Below are 19,773 nucleotides of genomic sequence, written 5' to 3'. Positions count from 1 at the left end.
TCAACCAGGGCTTTGATGAGTTACTAAGAACACATTTTGTTCTTTACGAAAGTCCTAGAAAAATCCCCAAGATTGGGTGGCTTTGGTGAACCACAAATACTCGAGACCATGAATGTTGACACTGCTTATGAAGAACATTTGCTAAAATGTAACAGAATACATGAGAAATGACGAATTAGTTTCCCATGGAGAAACCAGGTGGCTAGTATATGGGATGGGAGACAGACTTTTCAATCGATCCCTCATTATAATTTTTTTAAGTTTGAACTATGTAGCTATATTATCTTGTTTTAAAGATTAAAAATAATAAATGAATAGATTTATATAGCTTGGAAAACCAATTTTCTAGAAGCAAAATTTGATTTCAGGTATCATTATTTTAAATAATTTTGAAAATATATCTTTTGAACTGTGAGAGAAAACATAGCTTCTTACAAAAAAGAGGTAAAAATCCTACAGCCAAAAACAATAGAAAAAAGTGTAAAAGGAAAGTAATATTGATTTGATGCAACCATTATGAACAACAATGTCAAACAATGAAACATCTGAAGGCAATAGCAATTCAAAAAAGTAATACTTTCACAATGGGTTTAAAAGCCGTATCTTCGACAATAGATTTTACTTTCCTATATGTGCAATTAAAAAATATATGTTGAAGAAAAGGAAAAGGAAGAAAATTTTTTAAAAATATGTAACTATATAATAGTGAACTTTTATCATACCACCGTGCTCTAGCCTGGGCAACAGAGCAAGACCCCATTTCAAATACATATATATGTATACAAACATACACGCTAGGTTTGATGAAGACGTGGATAGACTTTGTTTTTTCTTTTTTTGAAGAAGTGGATAGTCTTGGTGAAGTATGATTCACTAAAAAAAATTATGATCTAATGGTGATAATCTGAAAAATATGTATATTTACATATGTATATATGTATATATACACATGAAAATACAAAAAGAGTTTTAAGTGATGGATATATTTTTAAAATATCAGTGGGTAATGATTTGGGGAGTTTATATCTATAACCCCCAACAGCAATAACCTAAATGGGAGTCCTCTATAAAAGCCTTGAGTATGAATCTTCAAATACTGTTGTCCTACTGTGGGTCTCTATATGTGGCAAAAGCTCATGGGTGACAGTTTTTCTTATTACTATGGGAAAATAAAACTAAAAAAAAATTCTCATTAACAATGAATTAGGGCCGGGTGTGGTGACTCACGCCTGTAATCCCAGCACTTTGGGAGGCCAAGGCAGGTGGATCATCTGAGGTTGGGAGTTTGAGATCAACATGGTAAAACCCCATTTCTACTAAAATACAAAAATTAACTGGGCGTGGTGGCATATGCCTGTAATCCCAGCTACTTGGGAGGCTGAGACATGAGAATCGCTGGAATCCAGGAGTCTGAGGTTGCAGTGAGTGGAGATCGCACTACTGCACTCCAGCCTGGGTGACAGAGTGAGACTCTGTGTCAAACAAACAAACAAACAATAACAACAACAAAAACAATTACTGAGGCCAGGCACCATGGTGGTTCATGCCTGTAATCCCAGCACTTTGGGAGGCTGAGGCAGGAGAATCACTTGAATCCAGGAGTCAGAAATTGCAGTGAACCAAAATCATGCTGCTGCACTCCAGTGTGGGTGACAGAACACTCCATCTCAAAAAAAAAAAAACAAAAAACAAAAAACAATGAATTAGTCACATTACATAGACGGGCCAGTTTTGTAAGAGTGAAGAACAGAGCTTAAAGGGTATTAGTTGTCTGTGCCAATTAAATATTGACTTGCCTAGAATTGGCTGTCCTCCATCAGTAAATATATATTGGCCAGGATTGATGGCTCACGCTTGTAATCTCAGCACTTTGGGAGGCCGAGGCGGGATTACTTGAGCTCAGAAGTTCATGACCAGTCTGGGCAACGTAGGGAGACACCATCTCTATAAAAAACATAAGATAAAAAATGAGCACTCTCCTCCCGCTGCCGAAGGTGCTGAAAGGAAAGAAGGCCAAAGTGAAGAAGGTGGCTCTGGCCCCTGCTGTCGTGAAGAAGCAGGAGGCCAAGAAAGTGGTGAATCCCTGGTTTGAGAAAAGGCCTAAGAATTTTGGCATTGGATGAGACATCCAGCCCAAAAGTGACCTCACCCGCTTTGTGAAATTGCCCCGCTATATCAGGCTGCAACGGCAGATAGCCATCCTCTATAAGCAGCTGTGATTAACCTCTGTAAGTGTTTCCTGCAATTAACCAGTTCACCTAGGCCCTGGACCGCCAACCGGCTACTCAGCTGCACTTGCAAGCCCACAGGTACAGACCAGAGACAAAGCAAGAGAAGAAGCAGAGGCTGTTGGCCTGGGCTGAGAAGAAAGCTGCTGGCAAAGAGGACGTCCCCACTAAGAGATCACCTGCCCTTCAAGCAGGAGTTAACACTGTCACCACCTTGGAGGAGAACAGAAAGGCTCAGCTGGTGGTGATTGCACACGATGTGGACCCATCGAGCTAGTTGTCTCCCTGCCTGCCCTGTGTAGTAAAATGGGGGTCTTTTACTGCATTATCAAGGGGAAGGCAAGACTGGGATGTCTAGTCCACAGGAAGACCTGCTCCACTGTCGCCTTCACACACGTTAGCTTGGAAGACAAAGGAGCTTTGGCTAAGCTGGTGGAAGCTATCAGGACCATTTACAACAACAGATCCGATGAGATCCTCCGTCGCTGGGGAGGCAATTTCCTGGGTCCCAAGTTTGTAGCTCACATTGCCAAGCTCAAAAAGGCAAAGGCTAAAGAACTTACCACCAAGCTGGGTTAAATGTACACTGTTGAGTTTTCTGTACATAAAAAACAAAGTAATACAAATTTTCCTTCAAAACAAAAAAATTAGCCAGGCATGGTGGCGTGCACCTGTGGTCCCAGCTACTCCAGGGGCTAAGGTGGGAGGATCGCTTTGAGCCAGGGAGCCGTGATCACGCCACTGTATTTCAGCCTGGGAGACAAAGTAAAGACCCTGTCTCAAAAAAAAAAAACGAAACACACACACACACACACACACACACACACACACAGACACACACACAAAGCAAAAACCATGTCCAAATCCCTGGTCGCATTTTCTTAGCCTGGAAAAGTTTGGGGTGTATGCTTGTAGAAACATTTCTTTTTCTGTAACTCTCCTGTTGTTTTCTCTTACTTTTTCTAAACAAATGTTTTTAAGGGTTGGGGCTATTGTTTATTTCCTTCATCCCCTCAGAGTTCAAACCATTTGAGAATAGAACAAAGAACTAATCTTTCTACAATCTATTATCCCATTGTTGGGATATTTCTTTTCCTATCTTTTCCCCTCATATATTCATTCAACTTGCCTGTCTTCTTTGCTGAATGGGCTTTCATGTGTCATTATCCATTCATCCCTAAGCTCACGAATGATGAAGAAATCCATAACGTCGGAACCTCCTTGACTTTTGGATTTGGCACGTTGACCTGCTGGATCCAGGCTGCGCTGACACTCAAGGTCAACATCAAGAATGAAGGACGGAAAGTTGGAATTCCACGAGTTATTCTGTCGGCATCTATCACTCTCTGTGTGGTCCTCTGTATCCTTTGAATGTGAAAAGGTTATTTTGCCAGTAAGATGAAAACAAGGAAGTTGTCTCTGTAGCAGAACCCAGTGGGTTAGGATATTCTGCCAGATTATCTCAGAATCTTAAGGCAAAAAACAAAGGTAAATGGGTATAAAAACAAAAACTCTCAGACCGATTTTTCATGCCAAAGGGGAGATGGAGAAATAAAAATAAAACAAGGTCTGCCCTCTCCAGATTGTTTCAGTCTTCAGGAATGGTGTCATACACTCTCCTTTCACTAATGATGTAAAAGTTCTTATTTGTGAAAATCAGAGAATGCATAGCCAAAAGAGAATTGTCATTTTTCTCTCCAGCTTAAAAAAATTCATTTGTGATTTTATTAATGGCCCTGTTATTTCATTTCATTTGTAGCTCTGAAATGAATTTCAGAGGACCAATACATTTATATCTTTCCGGAAAACAGTGAAGCTTTTCTGGAAGACAAATTCAAGCTCTAGATTAACGCTGCGTGTGTAGTTTTCCTCAAATATTTGAGGCTTTGGGGTGCTATCCATTTCCCTTCCTCCCCTCAGAGTTTGAACTAATTGAGAGTGGATGCTAGAAGCCAGATAGGGATGAAGAAGTCAGCCTTTATCCTAGTAAACCTGGAAAGGAAAATGCTGCAGGTCTCCTCTCTCACACCTTGGAATTCAACTTAACCCCCCAGTAACAAGCAGAGAAGCCAGGGAAAGGCAGAGGAGAGCACCTCACTCTGCTTAGCCCCACACAGATCCCAGAGACAGTCTAGCTTAGGATGGAGTGCAGTGACCTCACCTACTGGTAGTGTGGCCCAATAGAAGCCTGCCAATTCCCATCCCACCAATCAAATCAGTCACTCATTCCATGGCGTGGAGTAATCAGAAGTGTTCAACACTTTGGGAGGTGGAGGCAGTAGGATCACTTGAAGCCAGGAGCTCAAGATCCACCTGGACAACAAAGGGAGACCCTGTCTCTTCAAAAAAATATATATATAAAATTCAGCTGGGTGTTTTGGCAAGCACCTGTAATCCCAGCTACTGGGGAGGCTGAGGTGGGCTCGCTTGAGCCCAGGAGTTTGAGGCTGCAGTGAGCTAAGATCGACTCTGTCTCTAGCAATCAGTCAATCAATCAATCAATCAGTAAAAAAGGCCTGGGTGTGGCTCATGCTGTAATCCTAGCACTTTGGGAGGCTGAGGCAGGAGGGTTGCTTAAGTCCAGGAGTTCAAGACCAGCCTGAGCAAAATAGCAAAACCTGGTCTCTATAAAAATTTATTTTAGAAAAATTAGCAGGGTGTGGTGGTGTGCACCTGTAGTCCAAGCTACTTGGGAGGCTGGGTGGGGAGGATCACTTGATCCCAGGAATTTGAGGCTGCAGTGAGCTGTGATCATGTCACTGCAATCCAGCCTGGGTGACAGAGTGAGACCCTGGCTCAAAAAATAAAAGGCAAAAATAAAAGAAATGTTCCCTCCAATAAGGCCCTCCTCAGGAAACCGGAGAAAGGAGTCAAGGTTCCTAAAGGGTGTATTGTACAGAAAACACAATTACACATCTTCAGTCATAATAATCACCAATATTTAGACACTGTGCTAGGCATTATTCTAAGTACTTTAAATGTATCAACTCTTTTTATCCTCACTTAACATGTAAGAACAGTGAATCACAGAGAAGTTTAATTTGCCTAAGATCACACAGATGATGTGTGGTGGATCAAGATTTAAACTCAGGCTCAGCTCTTGCACTCTTAACCACTACAGGACCCCAAGTTAGAGAAAGTAGCTTCAGAATGAAACAGTGGCATTTGCAGCAACCTGGTTGGAATTGGAGATCATTATTCTAAGTGAAGTAACTCAAGAATGAAAAAGCAAACGTCCTACGTTTTTACTCATGAGTGGGAGCTAGGCTGTGAGGACACAAAGGCATAAGAATGACACAGTGGACTTTGGGGACTCAGGGGAAAGGATGGGAGGGGGATGAAGGATAAAAACTACAAATTGGGTACACTATACACTGCTTGGGTGGGGGGTGCACCAAAATCCCAGAAATCATCACTAAATAACTTATTCATGTAACCAAACACCACATGTTCCCCAAAATCCTATTGAAATATAAATAAATATAAATAAGTTCAAAAATAGCTAGAAAAAAATTAAGTATATCAATTCAAAAAAAAAAAAAAAAGAGAAAGTAGCTTTAAAATATGAATAGAAGGCCGGGCGCGGTGGCTCAAGCCTGTAATCCCAGCACTTTGGGAGGCCGAGACGGGCGGATCACGAGGTCAGAAGATCGAGACCATCCTGGCTAACACAGTGAAACCCCGTCTCTACTAAAACTACAAAAAAACTAGCCGGGCGAGGTGGCGGGCGCCTGTAGTCCCAGCTACTCGGGAGGCTGAGGCAGGAGAATGGCATGAACCCGGGAGGCGGAGCTTGCAGTGAGCTGAGATCCGGCCACTGCACTCCAGCCTGGGCGACAGAGCGAGACTCCGTCTCAAAAAAAAAAAAAAAATGAATAGAAGCAGACCCTAAGATGAGGGGGGAAAAGAATAAAATATGAAAACATACATAGTTCAGAGCCCATTCTCTAGTTAGTGGAGTATTTGGACTATTTATTTCTTCATTCACAAATTCCCATTTCACCATTTTGCTGATTTTTCAAAGCTCTACAGTCACATTAGATAGAGAACATTTAAGGACTTAAGTTCAAGCCAAAAAACTTGGTTCTTGCTAGCAACCTAATAAATACTCTATGAACAAAAAGATCAAAACTCTGCCAATATAAGATATAAGGAGATATGCTTTCTCCATTAATTTAAGTAATAAGTTAATATTGCTTTGGCAATATTTTGCACCCTTGTTCAGAAGAATGTGCAGGCTTTAAATTATTCCGAGGTGTTTTTTGTGATGTAAGACAGGGTCTCATTGTTTTGCCTAGGCTGGAGTGCAGGGGCATGATATTGGCTCACTGCAACCTCTGCCTCCCGAGTTGAAGCCATCCTCCCATCTCAGCCTCGAGAGTAGCTGGGATTACAGGCACACACCCCAACACCCGGCTAATTTTTGCAGTTTTAGTAGAGACGTGGTTTCTCCATGTTGTCCAGGCTGGTCTCGAACTACTGGACTCAAGTGATACACACTGCTCAACCTTCCAAAGTGTTGGGATTACAGGCATGAGCCACCTTGCCCGGCCTATCCCAAGTTTTGAGCTTTCACCAAATGCTTCTGTTTCATGCTCTTTCTGAACACGTGGAATCTTTTTTTTTTTTTTTTTTTTTTTTCCCTTCGATTCTCAGGTGAATGGATTAAGGCACAGTCAGAGCAAAGTTTGGCTGAAGTAATTTCACACTCTCACTCTCTGAAAATTTCCCGATTTCAGGTCTTGAAGATAAAACTAATTCTAAGGAGACGTTTCTGATCTTTCTAAGTAAATGTATTTAGTTTCTCAGACACTTGGTCTTTCACTAAAGCATGCTATGAACTTTTTACCCTTCTTCCCAGCTCCTCCCTCCATTTATTCTGTTGTGTATATACAGATACAGATACACACACACACACACATTCCATATATATCCAGGCATAAAATTCTCATCTGTTTTTCTTTTTTTAAAGATGGGGTCTTTGCCGTCACCCTAGCTAGAGAGCAGTGGTGCAGTCATAGTTCACTGCAGCCTCAAACTCCTGAGCTCAAATGATCTTCCCACCTCAGCATTCCAAAGCAGTGGGATTACAGGCATGAGTTACCCCACCTGGCCTCATCTGTTTATCATACAAATGTAAACGTGATATGAGGAATGAAACTAGTCTATACAGTATTGTCTGAAAGACAATAGTAAAAATTAGAAGAGACAGACGGGCCAGCCATGCAGACACTGTTAGTAGCACTGCAGAGCCACACACAGCTTACATGTCAGTAGTTAGTAATTTCATATGTTCGAAATTATTTCTGCAGATATAACTATGAATTCATAGTCATTTGCAATTTGCAGTGCTTTCTTCTTTTTTTTTTTTTTTTTTTTTTTGAGATGGAGTCTCGCTCTGTCACCCAGTCTGGAGTGCAGTGGCCGGTCTCGGCTCACCATTTGCAGTGATATTTTTAAAATTAGCTTTATTTTGGCTGAGTGCGGTGGATCACGCCTGTAATCCCAGCACTTTGGGAGGCCAAGGCAGGTGGATCACCTGAGGTTGGGAGTTCGAGACCAGCCTGACCAACATGGAGAAACTCCATCTCTACTAAAAATGCAAAATTAGCCGGGCGTGGTGGCGCATGTCTGTAATCCCAGCTACTCTGGAGGCTGAGGCAGGAGAATCACTTGAACCCGGGAGGCGGAGGTTGCGGCGACCCAAGATTGCACCATTGCACTCCAGCCTGGGCAAGAAGAGTGAAACTCTGCCTCAAAAAAAAAAAAAAAAAAAAAAAATATTGCTTTATTTTTCTGGCCAACTAATTACTTTGGAATTGTAATCCTTTTTCTAATCTCCCAGTTTTGTAAGCAGCTACAGAGTAGAGGTGTTGAATACATGGCGCAGGAGTTAGAGTGCTTGTTTGAGTCCAGCTCAGCCAAGTAATACCTGTGTGACCTCAGGAAAGTTACTTACCCATTTGGTCTCAGTTTCCCTATTTTTAAACAAACTGACAATTATTTGGAGAAGAGAGTATTTAAGGGCAAATAGAACATGTAAAAAAGAGAAACAAAAACAATGATAATAGGATTGTTGTGAGGATTAAGTGATACTATCCATGAAAGCACTTAAAGGCATGTCTACCACCAAATAGAAGCTCAATAATGTTAACTGTTATTATTCATATAGATTTTCCTGTTCAACAAGCTCTAGCAGGTCACCAGTTTTGCTGGTGAGGAGGAGAGCCAGACTTTTCCTATAATCTGTCTCTGCCCTGAAAAGATTCCAGTTTTAATGTGGCTGATGAGGGTATTTTCCTTGACTGCTTCTCCCCAGACTTCATCCTCATGGCCCAAAGCATCCACATGTACGCAGCCAGGGTCCAGTGGGGCCTGGTCATGTGCTTCCTGTCTTATTTTGGCACCTTTGCCGTGGAGTTCCGGCATTACCGCTATGAGATTGTTTGCTCTGAGTACCAGGAGAATTTCCTAAGCTTCTCAGAAAGCCTGTCAGAAGCTTCTGAATATCAGACTGACCAGGTGTAACCCATCAGTTTTTCCTTGCTGGTGAGGTGGGTGTGATGGTGGGGGAGGGGCCAGTAGGACACACTCACGGGACTTGACACAGAACCTCATTTCACACACACACACACACACACACACACACACACACACACATGTTCATGGCCACATTTGCCAAATGAGCTTTTCAGGGCGAGTTATTTCTTTAATGAAAAAGCACAAGCCCTTATGTGTCGAAATACACGCTGTTACACTGAAAATATATGCACGACAGAGCAAGAAGCTTGTGCATGATCACTTCTTATCCTTCCCCTTCCCAGCACTCCCTCCTCTTCCCATTCTTTCCACATGTCTCAAGCACCCTACCGAGTAGGGCAGGCCAAATGTTCCTTGGGAGTAATGCCAACTCCCGAAATTGCCTTCAGGTCCAAAGGGCTTGGAACCAGCTCGTGAGGAAGTTCTGAATCTGGCACTAATATTCTTGAATGGATAATAGTATATCATCGAATAGGACAGAAATTGTATTGAGATGTGACCCTGTGTCACCTGTGGAAAGGCATGGTGAGTAGAACTTTCCCACGAAAGCCCCCTTCATCGCTGTTCAGTGGTCGGCTGTGTGGATCCCAGGAGAGACATATGCCACAGACTGTGAAAGCAAAGCCCGCCACCGTGATCTGGACTTGATGCACTGTAACTGAGAATGATTTCCAAATGTGAATATGTGTAGGGACGTGGCCTGCCAGGCCCAGAACAAGAAGGGGGCAGTGAAGGTATGGTTTAGTGTTTGCTTTCATAGTATGCCATGTACAATGTTTTATATTTCATAGTTTATTTTTCTTTTAAGTAAATACCATGAGTCTCTCTAAGCCTCATGGACAAAGATGTAGACCAAATGCAAGAGCTGAGCTTGCTTTGGGTTCAACCATGATCAAAGAAAAACAGAGGTCACCAGCAGGCTTACATTGGAAGCTATGAAAATATCACAGAAAAATGGAAAGAAATATGGATGTGCAGAGGTAATAAAAAGAGCTGCTGCTGGACATTTATCAAAGATAGGCACCTTAGAGTATCTTGTTGCAAGTCCAAATCAGGGGAGACTTTGTTAATATATATCTTTTGCTCAAATTTAGTAGGTTTTTTTTTTTTTATTAAGGGCTTTTCAAATTTGGAATTTATAGAATCCGATTAAAAGAATACCCTTCCTAAAAACCAAATGGACACAGCTGGCTCCCCTGCTAGCCAACCTGCAGTTCCCAGTTCCCACCTGCTGAGAGTTCAGAACTCAGACTGTAGGTGTGGGCTTTTGAGACTGTGCTTCATGAAGAAGAACAGAATTCCAAATTCAAACTGTGTTGGAGTGAGCCAAGTGGACAGACCCTCCATGAGTGCACTTCCTTTCAAGAAATCCCCAGACTGACCCCATAGAGGTCTGGGATTATATGGAATATAATATGAAAAACATTTTTCAGGCTGGGCGTGGGGCTTATATGCCTGTAATCCCAGCACTTTGGGAGGCCGAGGCGGGCAAATCACCTGAGTCGGGAGCTCGAGACCAGCCTGACCAACGTGAAGAAACCCTGTCTCTACTAAAAAAAAAATACAAAATTAGCTGGGTGTCATGGCACATGCCTGTAATCCTAGCTACTCAGGAGGCTGAGGAAGGAGAATCACTTGAACCCGGGAGGCAGAGGTTGCGGTGAGCCGAGATCAAGCCATTGCACTCCAGTCTGGGCAACAAGAGCAAAACTCCATCTCAAAAAAAAAAAAAGAAAAACATTTTTAAATTCAACCCAAGGTCTGAACTTCTTGAGGAAAAGGTCAATGTCTTTTCATCTCTGTATTTTTCCCCACCTCTTAGCACAGTGCCTGGCACGTATTAGGTGCTCAATAAATGTCTGTTGAATAGAATTATTGATAATTTAAGAGTAGGAAAAAGGAGTGTCAGAGAGAGACTCAAAGATGCGTGAGGGAGCATGGAAGATGGCTGTTTCATGTGAGACAGGAATGGAAGAAGTCATGAATAGGGATCAGATGGGGGAGTGAGAATCCCTGTAAGTAAAATGTGAGGAAAGGAACAAGCTGAGAACAAGATTGTCCTGTCAAAAAGGCGTCTTACTGTAAATAGTCCAAGGTGACATTTGTTAGTTTTGAATACTGCTTTTGGGTTTCTTTTTTTCCTTTTTATATTTTAAAATTTTTATCAAAGAACAAAGACTTATGTAGTTTTCTTTTATTCTACACAATCCAAATTAAACAGCTTTTGGTGATGCAACTGTACACTTTCTTAAGAATATATCTAATACATTTTAGCAGAACCAAGCAATGACTGACATTATTCATTGGGATCTTGCCACTAAATAAAATTCTTTTATGCATAATTGTGATTTCTTTGTCTCTTACAGCACTATTTCTTCTCTAATATTAAAACATGTGAAAACCCTGTCAGATATTATGTTAAAAATTAACTTACGTGTTATATTGGTAGGGTGTTTTCCAACACCATCAACCAATTCTGTGATTTTCCTGGACACCAATTGAGTATCTCCAATTCAATTCTGACACTAACTACCCGGGGTTTGTGTCAGATTCCACGGGTTTAAGGGTTGAGTCCCACAAGACTGCCTCACTTCCACTGCCAGTCACAAATACTGGGCCCACAGGTGACCCTCACTTCTGTCCAGATCAGCAACAAAGTCAAAGGGGCTCCCACACACCACCCGCTTAAGGTTCAAATAATTTGCTAGAACAGCTCACAGAACTCAGGAAAATCCTTACACTTGAGGGTTTATGATGAAGGCTACAACTTAGGATGAGCCAAACTGAAAAGAAGCAGAGAGGGCAAGGCATGGGGAGGTGCCTGGAGCTCCACGCCCGCTCAGAGCGCATCATCCTCCCAGCACCTCGCTGTGTTCATCTACCTGGGAGCTCTCCAAATGTTACCATTCAAGAGTTTATTTTATGGAGCTGGATCTCCAGATGCCCTCCCTCCCCAAAGCTCAAAGGTCAGGAGGTGTTCCTGCTGACCATCCTGAGCCTGAGGTTATCCAGGGGCCCCACCCTAAGTGACCTCATTAGCATAAACTCAAGTGTGATCAAAAGGGGCTCATTATGTAGAACAAAAGATACTTCTCTCAGTAAACTTCAAAGGTTTTAGAAGTTCTGTGCAGGAACTGGGGACAAAGACCAAATATAGCCATGCACCCATAGCAATGTTTCAGTCAAAAACGCACTGAATATAAGACAGTGGTCCCATAAGATTATAATACCGGCTAGACGTGGTGGCTCACGCCTGTAATACCAGCACTTTGAGAGGCCGAGGCAGGTGGATCACCTGAGGTCACAAGTTCGAGACCAGCCTGGTCAACATGGTGAAACCCTGTCTACTAAAACATACAAAATCAGCCAGGTGTGATAGTGCATGCCTGGGATCCCAGCTACTTGGGAAGCTGAGGCAGGAGAATTGCTTGAACCCAGGAGGTGGAGGTTGCAGTGAACCGGGATCACACTATTGCAGCACTCCAGCCTGGGAGAGAGAGCGAGACTCCATCTCAAAAAAAAAAAAAAAAAAAAAAAAAGCAAATTTACAATGAGGCCATGTTTTATCATCTATGTTATTTGCTGGATTTTCTCTACCCCTGGTGTGGAAAAGTAAAATTTTTGTATCCTGAAATGTATAATCTACTGGTTATCAATGGAGACTGGATACCACTGTTTACATTATTTTTGTATTCAGGCATTGCTTCCTCAGGATAGGTTAAGTTTTGCTGTCCCAACATAAAACTAATAAAACTAAAGTTTATTTCTCATACTGGATGTCTATCCAAGTTCAGCAGGGGGTTCTGCTCATTGTAACAACTCCGACCTTGGCTGATAAACGTTTCCTCTTGGCACATGCTCCCACAGTTGCTCACGGCCAAGGAAATGTGGCAGACTGCTCCCTGGCTCTCAGAGCTCCTGCCAGCAACAGCAAACATTGCTTAGCTTACATTTCACTGGCTAAGGAAACCGAGTGGCCTTCTCTATGCATGGCACTCCTACCATGTGCCCACAATGGGAGATGCATTTGTGAACAGACCAGTGACCACAGGATCCTCAACTTCTTTAGTCATTGTCATTCCTTTGAGGTGCAAATTCCAAAGAATCATTAGAGAAGCCATCATAATTCAGAAATAGAGGAAAGGGACCATCTGTGGGGTTGGCACTATTCAATTCTCAGTGCTTTTCTTACGGTACCTAGATCCATAAGCAACACTTCACAATTTGATCACCCCCTCGCCACCTCTCTGCTTAAAACATTTTTACTTGACTCTCAGAATATTGTGCCTTTTTAATTTGCCTCCTGCTTCCCTCTCCACCCAGCGTCCTCTGCTGGGCCACATTCTCCCTGCCATCCCAACACTGGAGTGCCCCATGGCTCCGTCCTGGCAACTCGTCTTTCCTACCCACACTCAGTCTCTGAGTGACCTCATCCAGTATTCCAGTTTTAAATATTGCCATGGGCTGACGTTTCCCAAGTTCTCCAGGCCAGACCTCTATCCTCAGTACCATAGACCTGTGTCTTCAACTACCCTTACAGCATCCTCACTTGAAAGGCATCCCAAGTTTAACACATTCTGATCTAATCTCTTTAAAAGCATTCCTCCCACCCAAGTTAGAGACAACCCATCTTTCAGTTGCTTACACTGAAACTTTGGAGCAATCCTCATCTCTTCTCTCTTGCACACCCCAAATCCTCTCTGCTCTACCTTCAAAGTATACTAGAATTCATCCACTGCCACTATCTAGTCCAAACCACTGCTCTCTCTCCTGGATTTTTATAATAACATATAAAAATTAGTCTCTCTTCTTCTATCATTTGCTAAGGTGTGTCCTCAATACAGAAGTCAAAATGATCTCTCTCAAAGCTAAATTAGGCCTGACGTGGCTCATGCCTGTAATCCCAGCACTTTGGGAGGCTTAGGAGGGAGGATCACTTGAGCCCAGAAGTTCAAGACCAGCCTGGGCAACATGGTGATACCCTGTCTCTACAAAAAAATTAGCCAGGCATGGTGGCACACACCTGTAGTCCCAGCTACCCAGGAGGCTGAGGAGGTAAGATCACCTGAGCCTGGAAGGTCAAGGCTGCAGTGAGCCGAGATTGTACCACTGCACTGTAGCCTGGGCAACAGAGTGAGACCCTGTCTCAAAAAAAAAAAAAAAAAAAGCTTAGATCATCATCTCTCCTCTGCTTAAAACCCTCCAGCACTCATCACTCGGCACTCGGAACTCATTGTACTCAGAGTAAAAACCCCAATCATTAAAATGCTCTACAAGGCCTAACAAGATCTGCCTTTACACCTTTCCTTCTCTCTGTTTCAGTCCCTCTGCTTCCTTGTGTTCTTCCAACAGTCAGGCATGCTGTGGCCACAGGGCCTGATATGGTCTGGCTGTGTTCCCACCCAAATCTCATCTTGAACTGCAGTTCCCATAACCCCCATGTGTCATGGGAAGGACCCAGTGGGAGGTAATTGAATCATGGTGTTACTGAGGGTCCTCGTTCTTAAAGCTCCAAAGATGGTGGTGGGCAGCTTCCAAAATGACAGCAAGCCTCTTGTTCTCCGACCTGGGGTTCTTGGCCTCACGGATTCCAAGGAATGGAATCTTGGACCTTACGGTGAGTGTTACAGCTCTATTCAGCTCGATTAGGACGAACCCCAGGCACTTAGCCCACGCAGGAACAATGGCGAGCCTCTAGCCCAATTGGGAGCAGCAATGGGCACCGCCTCACTGGATCAGAAGTGCAGCGGACACCCTGTGGGATCCGGAGGGGTGGAAGTCAGTGGTGGTGTCTGCAACCACAGCAATCAGCAGTGGTGGACAGCGAGCAAAAGCTAAGTTCGAATGGGAATAAACACAGACCAGAGAGTGTGCAGTTGCAAGATGTAATACAGTGAAAACAGAGCTCCCATACAACGGGAGGGGACCCACAGAGGGTAGCCGTTGAGGGCTCAAATGCTTGGGTTTATATCCCGATCATTGTCCCTCCCGCTGTGCTCTCAGGCGATAGATGATTGGCTATTTCTTTACCTCCTGTTTTTGTCTAATTAGTATTTTAGTGAGCTCTCTTTACTACCTGATTTGTCGGGTGTGAGCTAAGTGGCAATCCCTGTGTTTAAAGGTGGATGCTGTCACCTTCCCAGCTAGGCTTAGGGATTCTTAAGTCGGCCTAGGAAATCCAACTAGTCCTGTCTCTCAGTCCCTCCTCTCAACAGGAAAACCCAAGTGCTGTTGGGGAGGTTGGCTGACCACCACTGTAACTGCTTCCTGCTGAATTGGGACATAGTAGGGGTCGTGCAGTTGAGATTTCCTCAGGAGGGGTGCCTTCAATGTCATCAACATTGGAGCATGGGCTAGCAGGCTGGTCCAAGGGTCTGCAGTAGATTTTAGTCATGGACTGCATCTGGGGCTCCATTTGAAGAAACATTTGTAGCTTTACAGCTTCGATTCTGGAAGAGACAAACTTAACAAGGAGGTTAAAGATGCAGGGTCCAAAGAGAAGTAACAATATTATAGCTGCTAGCGGTCCGAAGAAGGTGAAAATCCAGGACATCCATTGACTGAGGAGGTCCCAGGGTCCGGTGTTTTGAAGCTCCTCTGCTCTACGTTGTGTTCAATCTCGAATTTCTTTAACTTTCTCCCTGAGGATTCCGGATTGATTAACATAATAACAGCATTCTTCCCCTAAAAATAAACAGGTTCTCCCTCTTTTGGCGGTTAGCAAGTCTAAAGCGCTTCGATTTTGAAGGACTACTGCTGCTGGGAAGTTAGGTTGTTCTTGCAAGGTGACAAGTGAGTCGGCAACCCGTTCCATGTCACCATTTAGTTCTTGAGATGGTTTGTAGTAGAACTGAGTAGAGGCTGTGATACCGCCAATGCCAGTACCTACTCCGCCTAGCACTCCTGCTCCGGTAACAAAAGGAATAATGGGTACTCTTTTGTTGTGGGGCTTAGGTACTACATGATTGTATAAATCTTGTTTAGTGTAGATTACATGGTCATGGGGGCACTAAGAATGAGAGGAAGCACATAGATTCTGAAGAGTCATTTAAACGATAGGCTGAGGTACCACAGACAAAAAATATTCCTGAGGGTAGGCAAACTATTCGTGTGGGAGGAGTTGCCCACCTGATGCATTGGGAGTTGTGTCTGTAGTACTGCTAACATTTACACAGGTGAGGTTTGAGGTATGGGTTATCTCCAGATTGGAAACAAGAGGTCCTTAACAATCTTTTGGAGTCCTTGTTGGGCCTCGGGTCTAAGGGGGTACTGCCTTTGGTAGGGAAAGGAGGCGGAATCCTTTAGTTTAACTTGAACAGGACAGGCATTCTTTGCTCGTCCATATTGTCCTTCTGTTGCCCAGACTTCAGGATTAATTCCTTCCTCAAGCAGGGGACATCAAACGGATGTTCCTTCTCCTACGTTCAGGTATATAATGGTCCCTGCTTTTGCTGGAATGTCTCTCCCTAACAAGGGAGTGGGGCTTTCAGACATAATTAGAAAAGCATGTGAAAAGAGACGGGTGCGGTGGCTCAAGCCTCTAATCCCAGCACTTTGAGAGGCTGAGGTGGGTGGATCACGAGGTCAGGAGATCGAGACCATCCTGGCCAACATGGTGAAACCCCGTCTCTACTAGAAATACAAAAAATTAGCCTGGCGTGGTGGCAGGCATCTGTAGTCCCAGCTACTCGGAGGCTGAGGTAGGAGAATGGCGTGAACCCGGGAGGCGGAAGTTGCAGTGAGCTGAGATTGCAGCACTGCGCTCCAGCCTGGGCGACAGAACGAGACTCTGTCTCAAAAAAAAAAAAAAGAGAAAAAGCATGTGAAAAGAGTAAAGTTCCTCAGTCACAACTTAGTGGCTGGGAGAAGTATCTAGTGACTGGCGGTCCTAGGACCCCTCGGATAGTTACAGATCTGGAGGACAGTTGTCCAGGACAGGAGAGTAAGACTGAGAAGGCCACACCAGTGTCCAGGAGACAGGTAACTTCTTGGCCCTCAATGGTCAGGCATACCCGGGGCTCTGTGAGGGTGATGGCATGGGCTGGCACTTGTCCCGGGCAACCTCAGTCCTGCTGCTGTATCATCTGGTTAGTGGTTTCTGATTCAGAGGACCTTCATCCCCTCGGGCAGTGGGCCTTCCAGTGATTCCCCTGACATAAGGGGCATGGACGAGGGGGCGGCTTATTTCTATTTGGACAGTCTTTTTTAAAGTGTCCTTGTAGACCGCACTGGAAGCAAGCCTTCTTAAGCATTCGTATGCCCAGCTTTTCCTTTTTCCGAGCCTCCAAAGTCCAGTTGCCTGAGGGTCATGACTAAAGCGGTGGCCTATTTTTTTTTTTTTTTTAATCTGGTTTGTCCCGTTCCACCTGCTCCTCCTCATTCTATTATAAAAACCCAAGGTTGCCAAGTTCAATAGGGTTTCTAAGTTTTGCTCCGGGCCTAAGGTGCACTTTTGAAGTTTTTTTCTAATGTCTGCAGCTGACTGAGTGATAAACTTATCCTTTAAGATTAGTTGGTCTTCAGTAGAGTCAGGTGACAGAGAGGTATACTTTCTTTTCTTTTCTTTTTTTGACGGAATCGCGCTGGTCGCCCAGGCTGGAGTGCAGTGGCGCGATCTTGGCTCACTGCAAGCTCCGCCTCCTGGGTACACGCCATTCTCCTGCCTCAGCCTCCGAGTAGCTGGGACTGCAGGCACCCGCCAGCACGCCTGTCTAATTTTTTGTATTTTTAGTAGAGACAGGGTTTCACCGTGTTAGCCAGGATGATCTCCATCTTCTGACCTCGTAATCCGCCTGCCTCAGCCTCCCAAAGTGCTGGGATTACAGGCGTGAGCCACCGCGCCCGGCCCAGAGAGGTATACTTTTTCAATGCCTCCCTTAGTCTCTCCAGAAAGGCAGTAGGATTTTCTTCCTTTCCCTGTGCTATAGTGGACATCATTGAATAATTCATAGGCTTCTTCCTAGTTTTCCTTAATCCTTCTAGCATGCAAGTTAACAAATGTCTGCAGCACCAATCTCCGTGTTCTGAGTCTGTGTCCCAGCAAACTGCCTGCTGGCCTGTGGGGAATCAGTCTCTTTCCTCTGTTGTCATCCTATCATTGACCTGACTGAGATACCAGAGATCACCAAACTCTCAGGCTGCAGTTATGATGCACTTCTCTCATTTGGGGTTAGTGTCTGATCTAGCAGTAACATTATATCTCTCCATGTCAGATCAAAGGATAGTCCTAACCCTTGTAAAACATCAATAAAGCCATCAGGGTTATCTGAGAATTTACCTAGGTCTGTTTTAATTTGCTTCAAGTCAGAGAAATAAAAAGGTACATGCATTCTGGCTGGGCCAAATTCTCCTCCTCCCACCGCTTGGAGGGGGCATAATCAGGGAATATTGGCATTCTTTGGTTCATTGTTTACCCCTTTGTCTATCTCCTTTGGGACCGTTTGCGTTGAAGGGGGGTTCTTATTAGTTGGGGAAGGAGTGGGGGGGTGAAGGGGGATGCTGGGGTAGGGAGGTAGACTCTGAGGGCTTCCTGTAGGGCATAAATCACACTTTTTACATAATTGCCAGTTGTCTCTTAATGAAAAGAAAGTTTCTACATATGGCACTTCACTCCATTTGCCTTCTTTTCTACAAAAGAGGTCTAGCTGTAAGATGGTGTTATAATTTATACTTCCCTCAGGAGGCCAGGTTTCTCCCCCTTGAAGAGGATATCGTGGCCAGGCAGTACTGCAGAAAAATTTAAGTTCCTTCTTTGTTAGCATCTGAGGGTCAAATTGGTCCCAATTCTCCAGAATACATCTTAGGGGCATTTTTGCCTTGGGGGGAATGTTTCCCATCTGAAAAAAGAACATAGGGATGCCAGCACCCCTAGCCATTTTCCGATGAGCATTAGTCCTAGAGTGTCCTCTATGGTCCTAATGCTTATTCCTTTCCAGGGTGCGTAACCACCCACGGACTTCTGCTTATTGGATTAGTTATGCTCACTGATGTAGCAGTCCTGCACTCCTTTTCCCATCTTTCTTGACCACAAAGAAAGGGGTCCAGACTGCTGGATTCTAGTGGCCCTTCACGAGTGAGCCCAACATTGCCTTTGCGCTCAGGGGTGAGTTCTAGAGCTGGGCTGGGTTCCTGAGTATTTCCTCAACCCAGTTGCCCCATCAAGATGCATTCTCACAAACAACAGTTCTTATGCAAATTCATTTCAGAGTGGGTGTGGGTAACCTTTTGAGTCAGGATTGAGATAGAGTTTTTTGATTCTGTAAGTACTTTAAGGCTTGGTTGAGTGCAAACAGCTCCCACGTTTGAGCAGACCAATTATTAGGCAATTTTCCAAACTCTGCTTCTACAAGAGTTTCCCTCAATTACTGAATACCCACTGTATTTTTTTTTCTCAATCACCTGGGAGGAACCATCTATCACCCCGTCCTGAAGGGGGTTCCTCCTAGGTCTGGTCGGACCTTTGTATGGTAATTAAGATTTAAATCCACTGTTAGGAAATCTGCTGGGTTAAGAGAATGTTCAGTGGTTAATGTTAAATTATCTTTTTTTTAACAGAATAGTCTTAAACTTTAAGATTTTTGAGTTAGTAAGCTACCCTTTTTGCTTTTTTTTTTTTTTTTTGACTTAGTATAGTTTTGAATTGTGAGGTGTGCTCACAATGAGGTTTCCTCTAAAGGCTAATTTTCTACTTTCTTTTGTTAGCAAAGAAGTTGCTACTACTGGGCTCTCTTTCTTTCTCTCTTTGACTTTCTGTCTCTCTCCCTCTTTGAATCCCTCTTTTTCTCTCTCTCTCTCTCTCTCCCCTCTCTGTCTCTCTCTCTCTCCCCTTCCCTTTACTTTGTAGATAGATTTTGGGAACACAGCGGAAGGACGTTCACTCGTTGCCCCCATTTGCCACTTAAGAATATGCACCTCCCTTTTAATTTACTCTATTCACTTTCATCCTGATCTATTATGTTGTTGTAGACCTAGTTCCAGTTGTTAAAGTACTGGGCCATCAGTTCTA

The 19,773-nt window shown here is 43.8% G+C and overlaps 1 protein-coding gene and 1 pseudogene across 2 annotated transcripts in view; both read left to right on the top strand.

Moving 5' to 3' along the window:
- The window catches only part of TMEM150C (transmembrane protein 150C), an 87,544-nt gene extending 76,434 nt beyond the window's left edge, over positions 1-11,110 (top strand). For both annotated transcript variants that reach the window (XM_037989393.2, XM_007999055.3), the window contains exons 7-8: positions 3,411-3,588; positions 8,548-11,110. In XM_037989393.2, the coding sequence (XP_037845321.1) occupies positions 3,411-3,588; positions 8,548-8,756 (387 nt within the window). In that variant the 3' untranslated portion in view covers positions 8,757-11,110. The remainder of the gene's footprint in view (positions 1-3,410; positions 3,589-8,547) is intronic.
- On the top strand, positions 1,411-3,398 carry LOC119621081 (large ribosomal subunit protein eL8 pseudogene; annotated as a pseudogene).
- Positions 11,111-19,773: the final 8,663 nt, after the last annotated feature.

The sequence above is a fragment of the Chlorocebus sabaeus genome, chromosome 7 (genome assembly GCF_047675955.1).
Source record: "Chlorocebus sabaeus isolate Y175 chromosome 7, mChlSab1.0.hap1, whole genome shotgun sequence".
Classification (NCBI taxonomy): domain Eukaryota; kingdom Metazoa; phylum Chordata; class Mammalia; order Primates; family Cercopithecidae; genus Chlorocebus; species Chlorocebus sabaeus.
This window is presented reverse-complemented; position numbering and strand designations above follow the sequence as displayed.